The sequence below is a fragment of the Rhincodon typus genome, chromosome 38, assembly GCF_021869965.1.
Source record: "Rhincodon typus isolate 14 chromosome 38, sRhiTyp1.1, whole genome shotgun sequence".
NCBI lineage: Eukaryota > Metazoa > Chordata > Chondrichthyes > Orectolobiformes > Rhincodontidae > Rhincodon > Rhincodon typus.
Genome location: NC_063369.1, coordinates 13,084,967 through 13,095,071, shown reverse-complemented (window position 1 = coordinate 13,095,071; position 10,105 = coordinate 13,084,967). Strand labels below are relative to the sequence as shown.

At 39.4% G+C, this 10,105-nt stretch overlaps 1 protein-coding gene across 1 annotated transcript in view; it reads right to left on the bottom strand.

The window, feature by feature from the left end:
• The window catches only part of LOC125487226 (bromodomain-containing protein 4-like), a 126,097-nt gene that overhangs the window by 48,252 nt on the left and 67,740 nt on the right, over positions 1 to 10,105 (bottom strand). The window contains exons 8-11 of the mRNA XM_048617829.1: positions 5,704 to 5,765; positions 2,993 to 3,230; positions 964 to 1,551; positions 5 to 77 (exon numbers count right to left, since the gene is read on the bottom strand). Of these exons, the coding sequence (XP_048473786.1) occupies positions 5 to 77; positions 964 to 1,551; positions 2,993 to 3,230; positions 5,704 to 5,765 (961 nt within the window). The remainder of the gene's footprint in view (positions 1 to 4; positions 78 to 963; positions 1,552 to 2,992; positions 3,231 to 5,703; positions 5,766 to 10,105) is intronic.

The window sequence follows — 10,105 nt, the reverse complement described above, 5'->3', positions numbered from 1 at the left end:
TGACTGGACAAGAGATGGAAACTGTGGCAGCGGTGGGGAATGCATCAAGAGCGGTGAGGACACGTCTGCCAAATGAGCTGAGAAAAGAATATCAAAAATAAAGAGGCAAATAATTTCCCATCAAAGCAGTGTGCAACTCTTTTGACACCCTTCTTTCTGAATTCCAAGTTTGCACATAGTAGTTATGTTTCTGTAGTACACGCCCTCAAGAAAGCTACTGCAAGATGGACAGCTTACAGCAGACTTTTTTTTTTTTTTAAAAACAGCAGAAACCACCCAAAATTTATGCACAGGTATTCTTAGCCCACTTGAACAAACCTCTGCAGAGAAAGACAGACACAGACCAATGATATTATCATTGGACTAGTAATCCAGAGACAGAGAAGCAGATAAAAATTGAATTCAAAAAAAATATGGAATAAAAAGCTAGCTTCAGTAATGGTGACCCAACTACTGAATGACATAAAAACTAATTGGGTTAGGAACGTCCTTCAAGAAAGGAAATCTGTCATCTTTTTCTGATCTGGCCTATAAGTGATGTCAAACCTATGGGATGACCCTGAAAACAGCCTACTGAAATGGTCTAGTAAGCCATTTAGTTCACAGGCAATTTCAGAGAGGCAACTAATGTTGGTCTTGCCAGAGACAAATCCCGTGAACTGAAAAAAATGTTTGACCCTGGGCATTTATTTTCTGTTCAAGGAAAACCACGGTTCAGACAAAGTGGTGACACTTTAAAAGAACAATTAAATTCAGTTCCATTCTCCTGCTCCTCCAACATAAGCTATCCAATCCTGATTTTAGTTTTCCCTTTCAAATACACTTCCAGTTCTATTTTAGAATTTCCTCTTGGTGAATTCATACAAACTAGAACATGAGAGGTACCCGTGCTCCAGGCTGACAACGCCCCACCCTGTCCCCATCCCAAGTTATTTCCACACACATTGTTACAAGATTCCTTACCTGTAGAATAGGGGTCAGGCTTCGGCTGTCGTGGCGAGTGGTGGTGCTGAATAACCTGCTGGGGTTTCGCCTGCTGGGGAGGCTGGTGCTGTGGTTGCTGTGGCTGTGGTTGCTGAATGTGGGATGGAAACTGCATTGACTGCATGTGAAGTGGCCTTGGTTGATGCTGCTGTGGCACCTGCTGCTGGGGTAGAGGCTGAGGCTGGGGATGTGGCGGAGGCTGGGTGTGAGGCAGAGGCTGGGGCTGGGTATGAGGCGGCTGGGGCTGACTGTGGACTGGCTGAGGTGGGGGTTGAGGTTGGGATTGGGATGAAGTCTGGACTGTTGAGAGAAGTGGAGTTTGATTCTGGGCCTTTTGTAGCTGTTGCAAGTACAGATGCATCTGACTAGGCTGCAGAGGAATTGAGAGACGAGGTGGTGGTTCCTCTTCTTCCAGCAATGCTGGTGGCTGCGTCATCTGTGGCGGCTGTAATATAGGCTGTGGGACCATGGGTGGGGACTGTGCAAGGGGCCGCGGCTGTTTTGGAGGTAGAGGTGCGGCTTTACCGCTGGGTCTGGATGGCTGTTGAGGGAGACTACTGTGCAAAGCTACAAGGAAAAAGATCACAAAAGGAGGAACTGTTATTAACATTGCTCTTTTCAAAAACAGGTTTAGTAAGCAGGAGGACTTTATCACAAATAATTATAGATGTCTATATTCATTATGTATCATCTCACTCTTGCAGCATCTAACTGTTTCTTAAATGATGAGAGTTTTGTATTCCATTACTGTCACTAGAATTCTACCCTACGTCAATAGCTCCCCGTGTTGAAGGAATTTCAAACATCAAATGTACCCTTTACTAGCTGGAATCTACATCTCCTGAAGCGACTCTTGAAATTTAGTTGTAGAATATTTATTTTATTCATTTCAATGACTCTTACACACTACCTACATAATTCCACTGTTCTAAGCTGAATAGTCTACATTTCTTCATAACACAATCTTGAATTATTTGGAAACCTTTATTCCCCCTCTTGCTTCCAAGGTCTGTCTCTCTATCCCACTCTCTTCAAAGAATGGAACCCACAGACACTCCAGCCAGCATGGCTAAGTGGTACTGAGAAAAAGCACGATATGGGATACTTGCCTTTATCCATTGAGGCATTGAACGGAATACATGGAGGTTATGGTGGACCCAAACATAACACAGAAGTCCAGCTGTGGACTAACCAATGTGCAGTTCTCGTCACCACATTGTAGGAAGAATGGGATTGCACTGGAGAAGGTGCAGGGGTGATGCCTGGGTTGGAGTGTTTCATCTATGAAGACAGACTAGATAGGCTTGGGTCATTTTCTTTGGAGCAGAATAGGCCAAGAGGAGTCTGAATGAGATTTGCAAAATTATCAAGGGGCATCATAGATCGAGGTGATGGGAACAAACTTTTCCTCTTAGTAGAGGAGTCAAAAACCAGCCATGGAGGCTTAAGGTAAGGGACAAAGGTTTAGGGCAGCATTAAGCAGAATTGTTTTCACCCAGGAGGATAATGGTTATCTGGAACTAAACAGGTGGGAAAAGCAGGATCCTTTACAACATTTAAGTAGCATTTAGATAACACTTGAAATGCCATAGCATACAAGGCTATGGGCCAAAAATCGGGCCATGGGATTAGAGTAGATAAGTACACGATCAATGTGGCCACTATAGGTCGAAGAAACTTCTTCCAATGCTGTAATATTCTGATTTCGATGTGTAGAGAAAGCAAGGATTAAGAGGTCTATGTACACAAAATTAATGAAGTAATGCTAATGCAACTTGTAAGTATGTACTCATAAGTATCACTTATTCAGCAAACACTTCAGCAACAAAGGAGATAAAGCACACTAAGCCATCACACTATTGAATATTTTTCCAAAATTCAAGTGGGCACAGTATATATTTATTCCAGCATGGAGGTTCATGGGGAAAAGGCCACAATATAGTGCAGCTTCACAAAACCTCTCAAGCATGATGCTGGACCTTCCTGAAAGGTTAGAAATTAAACCAACCTGGAGGAGACACCACCGAATGTTGTGTGAGATGAGGGGGAGAGTGCTGCTCAGGAGCAGGTGGCAAATGCGTCTGCAGCTCGCTCTGGTGTGGAAGGTGCATCATGGGCGGTCCAAAGTGTGGCATGGCATCATAGGCATTGGTCAATATCTGCGGCTCCATGATTGGAAGAGAAGTAGGTATAAACTGAGGAGGCGACTGCTTCATCGGCTGCGGCTGCTGATGGTGATGGTGGTTCTACAGAAGAGGGAAGGAAGTTTTCATTACAGAATGATGAGTAATGAATGCTGTAATCAATGTTATAATGTTACTGGGGTGTTTTTTCAGGTCCTATTAAGGTATTTTATGCTTTATTTACCTTGTGGGGTTTTCTGGAATTGGTTTTATTACTTGATTAATCAATTATTTTCTTCTCAGCCCTCCCAGTCACCTCATTCAATAGCTAATCACCACATATTTGCTCCCGAGTTTAATACATTCAATGTAATGAGCTGCTGGTATACTCATGTGCCCTAGATGAGACAACATTCCAAATGCCACTCATCTTCTGGTCCAACTTGCAGATGTATACAGTGAATGGAGATTGACAACATGAAGGGACTGTACAATTAAAACTGCATCTCCCAGCTTCTCTGGTGTAACAAATGGCATTACACAAATATGCTACTCCAAAAGAATGAGATTGGCAACTTCAAAATAATGTGCATCATGCTTGGAAGGTATTATACTGGAAATGGCAAAGTTCATCTCGAACTTTGTTTATCTTCATAAAGCAACTGCAGAAGCTACAATAACTGTCTCACCCAGCATCATGGGCTCGAGAGGCAGGGGAAGATTGGAATCAAAAGGATTGATGCTTCTAATCTAGATTCTTCAGGGACGGAAGAGCGAGTTGAAATTGTTGGCTCTGCAGTCAAGAGATTAAATGCCATTCCAACACACAAACCACTGATTCCCATATGACATACCATATAGTCAGTTTTACTCTGTAGGAACCAATGACAAACAATCCACCTCCCACACGACTGCCATTCCAAAAGCAAGAGTTTTAAACAGCCAACAGCAACATTAACGTAATCTCAGACATAGACATGCAGCTGCTACCAGCGTCCATGTTTGCCAAAATTCCCTTTGGTGGTTCAGTTGGTTATATAGACCCCACCCTTTAGAGTCCATAGCATCACACTAACAAAGGAAGACATTACCAGCAGACAATCAAGCATAGCTCGAGTCACAGCTTGCAAATTGAATCTTTACAGTCAACTTTAAGCTAATGACAGTTCTACAATGTAAATAGATTTCACTAGCGATCTACACAGAATCTACTGAACTGACTTGCAAATTTAAATTTTCTGTAGGGAGTATAATGTAGAGTTGATCTGATCACTCGGTTTAGAAACATTTAAAGGATTCAACTGGGTAGATAAAAGCCATTTCCTCTCCACTACGAATGAGCAAAGGATTCAAATTTAAAATTAGAGCTAGGCCATTTAAAAGGCAATTCAAGGGTACCTTGCCCCCCCCCACCCCGCCCTCAAAGTAGTACAAATCTGTGACTTTTCCCCACCAAAACATTGTGAAACAGAGTCAATGAAATTTGAGACTGAAGTCGGTAAGATTTTTGTTGGTAAGGTATTAAAGAAAACAAGAGTTGAAGTACAGGTTAACCATAATCTAAGTGAACACAAGATTTGGCTTCAGGGATAAGTGACCTACTCCTGTGTTCCTTACATGTAAATGTATACTGTTCCAAGTTACAGACTTTTTTGATGATGTTTAGTTACCAAAGCAAATGAACATAAGGGGAAGAGATATTGGCAGATCTCAAACTTGTTCATTTATAACATTTAGAAAAGTTGGCAAGCACTGAAATATTATTCGAGCACATCACAATTATTTATCAAAACACTTGATGGTTTTCTACACTTTTCAAAGACATTTAACATTAGGCAAAGAAAGGTATTACTGCAGCATGTTTGTAAGATTTTAAATTTTTGAATTCCTCTAGGTAGATTACAGTAAAAAGGTTCTTTTTAAGATTACTATCTTATAGTTCTCCCTTTTTAAATATACAATATTTTCCAGCTTTCTTCTTTATTCTATCCCTCAGCATTATTCCTGCACCGGACCCTGGCTGCAGTAAACTGACAAGTCCTTTGATTATATCACTCATGCCCAGCATTGAGGCAAAATGGAAATGACTGGGGTAGACCCAGGCATCAGATTTCCCTGATGCGAAATTACCCCAGCTCAGTGCTGCCAAGATTAGCCTGTGGCCAGGAACAAAGTGGGGGGGGAGGATTAAATCCTATACCTTCAGGATGCATAATATTTTGGACTTGTGTGACTTCCTCTCCATTAAGCTATGTTTTCCTCTCTCCCCTCAAGAGTTACTGAGCACTCCCTTTCTCAAGAGGAATTACAAATGGAACAGTTTTCAAACATATCAGGAAAGCTAACTGCCTGCCTTTTCTCCTGGCTGGCAGTGATAGAAACATTAAAAGATGGGGTCTGGGAAGGTGTTGTTGGTGGGGGGATGAGGAAGAAGAAACAGAAAATGCAGTCATCGAGTCAAACAGCATAGTGCAGTATTTTGCAAATTTACTTATTTTATGCAAATTTCCAGAAGTAGCATGTGAAGAGACACCAAAAGCCCCAATCCATCCCAAAAGTAAAATGAGCACAGTCTCAGCCCAATGTTTATTCCTACCTTCTTCTGCTCCCGTCCAGAGCGATTCTTGTGGCTGCCATGTTTGGCTTTAGGTGGCATCTCTGCAGAAGAGAGTTGAAATTGAGACGTGCTGGCTGACGGACAACCGCATCTAATCCATACTGTACACAAAAGAGCTCCAGCTGACTTTTTTTTCCTTTAAACAGCTCCAACAGAGGACCTGCTTACAGCAGATTACAGCAAGAATTGTTTACATCCCGAAAAATGTATAGAAGCCTTTGTTGTAGAGTAGGAATTTTTCTTTTAAAAAATTAGGGCTAGACATTACATATTTTCCCAATTTCTTTGCATTTTTGCCTGATTTCATCCACCTGTAGCCACAAGGTAGGCACGAGTCAACTGGTATTATTTACCTAGTTCAAGGTTCCCCCTCTGGATTGTCCATCCTTCCATTGGGGATTGGAATTATTCCTCTATAAATGAATATGCATCCCCAATTCTCCATCAGTGCTGTGCTTAGTTCTACTTGCATGATAAATCAACTGGTGTTTTATAAAAATATTGACAATAGAAGACTCAACCTTGTAATTAAATTGTAACAACTAATTATATTCTATTAAGATATGTACTGGCTGCACATTAACCTATACCCTCTGAGCTCAGGAATTAAACATAAGACGATAGTTCTCAAGAGTCTCACTTTAGGAGTTTACTATCGTGCTTTAAGTGCTGTCCTCTGCTCCTATAACATTGCCTTCTTCCTCCGTTACAAAGTGACATTAGAAACAGGTTGCTAAGTACTGCTGTTATTAGCTGCATGAATACTGACAATAGGTTGATGCCTCATTTTCTCTAGCAACGAGGTGACATGTCAATCAATAGGCTCCCTTTCTTCAAGGCCTCCCTACCATGAGGCAGCTGTGTTAAGTAATTATCACATGGGTAATTGGGTGTACAAACCCATTTCCTACAATTCTGTGGGCTTATTGCCCCATTTTCTATAATCATCGATTACTCAGTTTCTTGTACGATTTATCATCTGACAGTTTCAAATTCCTCTAAACCGGTTTAAAATGCTTCTTTCAAATTCAACAGCAGATATCAACTTAAGTCAGCAAACTGTATTTTGTCTGCTCATGAAAAACAATGAACATTGAGAGCCACTGTATCTGATTAAGTACATGCTTGAGACTGTTTTGACCATTGTCCTTCCAACTGCTAATCCAAGGATGAACAAATCACAGCATCAGTTTCTCCTGATGTAATACAATAGGGACAGTAATTCTTGAACAGAGATTCAATTTAACTAGCGTGTTATTAACAGGATACATGCTGTCTTATGGGTTAACAGAATTGCAATCAAATCTGTAAAGGATTGTTTTTGACATCAAAAAAGGGGATTTTCAAACTCCAGTTCAACACATTATACAAACAACAACCAGGTCCAGAGGTTAAGAGTTCCACTCAAATGCTTACACCTCTATGCACATGAACAGTATTATGGATTAGTGGAGGTTTGATCTCTTTGTTCCTCAAAGCACATCGATTACACATTAAAGTGGATTATTTCATTGTATTATCTTAGAGCAAGGAGCTAGTTAAATGATTCCAAAGACTTCCTCCAAAGCACTTTACAGAACATTTCAACACAAATGCTGCTCAGCATGCTAAAACATTATTAACAAGATGATAAACATGTTTTCACCAGGGTTGTCCTCACACTGCCATCAAAATTACTTGCGGTTAAAGCACAAAACTAGTTTATATTAGCTCAGAAAACCGTCAGGAAACAACATTGAATTATTTGAGCAAATCCCTGATACATCCTCGTCCCAAATGGACAGCTAAGTCACAAAAGCATTTCTAACCTAGGTCCAACTTTTCTAAAACAGCTTACCTAAAATGTTTTCAGAAAAGTGCCGCTCACTACAATATTCTGCATAAGGCAGGAGCTACATAAGTAGGAATATAGCAATCCTGACCCCAGATTTAAAAGGATGAAATTCATATTTATGGATGACTCAAATAGATAGCTTCCCAGTTGGTAGACACCATTGCATCAATAGACAAACTAAAATCTACTCAAACTCGTATTTAAAACATGCCTAGGTACACAGAACACACTTAGTACCAAAGGGGGAAAAGATCAGACGTGGTCCTAAAGTTTAGTCAAAGAAGTTTGCTTTCAAGGAAGGATGAGGGAGTGTGTGTTGGATAGCTTAGAAATGGGTGGTTTTCAAGCAGACCCTCACTTCAAAACAGAACACTGAAACATTTTAGACTTTTCACAAAACAAACCAATTCTTTAAGAGAACACTGTATAAAATAGCATACTAATCAAAGTTAAATTTTTGATCAAACTAGTATAAACAGATTAAAATAATTTGGCACATTGTTCAGACCTAAAGCTGGAGCCAATTCCAAGAAGCGAGGAACATTTGAGTCGCTATTATTTTTCAAAAAAAAAAAACACTGCAAAAATGACTTTGCACAATGTAAAAAGTCTAGCCTGTTGAATATTTTTCATGTTACATAAATATAAACCTGACAGGTACTTATAAGACACACTGTTTTCTCTCTGTTTTACCTCAATGGGTCATTTCTCAATAAGTATAGCTCAGATTTTGCTTCTTTACCATAGTATCAAACACTGCACATTACCCCAAACTTCAAATTTAATGAAATGCAAAGCAATGTAGCTTCATCCAGCATCTATTAAACCTGCAATATACAGCAGCAGTTTTTATTATGGTTGCCCTTACAATAACTAATCATTTTCTGTGTATGCAATCATGATCACTGGCAATAAAATATGCTTGACATCTACTCTAATATAATACAAAGCATCACACTAAACTGATGATGTGGAGCATCTTGGGATTCATGTGTGCTCTTAGCCAAGAATGGCTCAGAGTCTGTAATTTTCCTCAAAACTGGGGGCAATAAATAGACTCAACATTATCTGCACTATCTGCTTTGTTAGTCATATAGGAAAATGAATCGGTGAGAAAGCTAGGAAGATGTTAGAATTTGTAATTAATTCATAGTGGAAATCAAATGGCCATACAGCTAAATGTCACAATCATAAGAAGCAATGTCTTTAGAACAGTGTTGCTTCATTATCCTCAATTTAGTTTCAAGTGTTAATGGACTACTCCTAAAATAATTTTTTTATTGTTAGTCATTGTAATGCACATGGACATGTTAATTTCTTTTCTAAAGCTGGGATACCTCATACCTGCCTGATAAAACCATTCAGAACACCAAGATTTACTTTGATGTTGCTTATATCTACACAAAAAAAGCTGTGCAGGAGTGATAACAGCAGATATGCAGCTATAATGGCTCAACAAGAGTTCTCTTGATTCAATAAGGATGTCCCAAGAAGCACATACTCACTGAAATCCAGCAGGTCAAGCCTTCTATTTACCTTCTAAAATAACTGAAGTCACAGAAAAGCAAACCACTCAGGGTACACCCTCATTTACATTCTAGTCCTGAAATTTCGATGTATAAAATGCATTTGAGAATTCCTCAGCTAGAGTTCTTTGTTAACCATTGATGGAGTTCCATGTACAACAGCTAGAATTCAAGAGGATTTATTGGTAGCCTAAGCAGAATTAATTAAACAAGGCTACTTCAAAAACAGATATTTTTAGGTTCTTGTTTGAAGTGTCTGATCACTTCACATAGACCTGAAGATTCCATGTTGTTAATCATTTCAAAAACTAAACTATTTATCTCTACCTTCCCAAATGTGTGTGTAAATAGCTTTCCTTTTATGTGCTCCTCCTTTTATATAGATTGGATCTTTCATTTTGACAGCTGATGTATAACTGCATGGAGTTTCAGATGAGAGTCGGTGAAAAGACGAAGTAATTTTTCTCCCCATTTAACAAACTGTTCCCACATGACCAGCCCACTGTTACTGCATATTTATAATGCATATTAGTAGTTACTGAAGATTGAAGGGAATACCATTTAACCAATATCTCAAGAAATGCTCAACCTTTCAGCAACATTGGAAGATGCAGGACAAATACGAGGCCAAAGGAAAGCATGCTTGAATATCTCCAGTAGATGAAACTGAAAAATTAAAACTAAATTTGCAAGTAAGGACAAAATTATGGGAAGAAAGTACATTATGAAATAAAAACCAAGATGTTAGTATTACTATCAAAACATACACTTACTCGCATTAACGAATAATGCGGATTCTTACATATACCACATCAGGTTAAAACAGAATTACTTGCACATTTCTATCATTCTGTGCACAGTATCGCACTTGAGAGCTCAATGAAAGCAAAAGGGCCATAATTCACTTCCATGGCACTAAAAGGAACCAAAAATCCTGTTGATTATTCAAACAGACCGTAGGAGATATAAGCTGTGATCTATGCAATGAACAACATTTTGGGTATCTTTGCGGGTAGGAAGA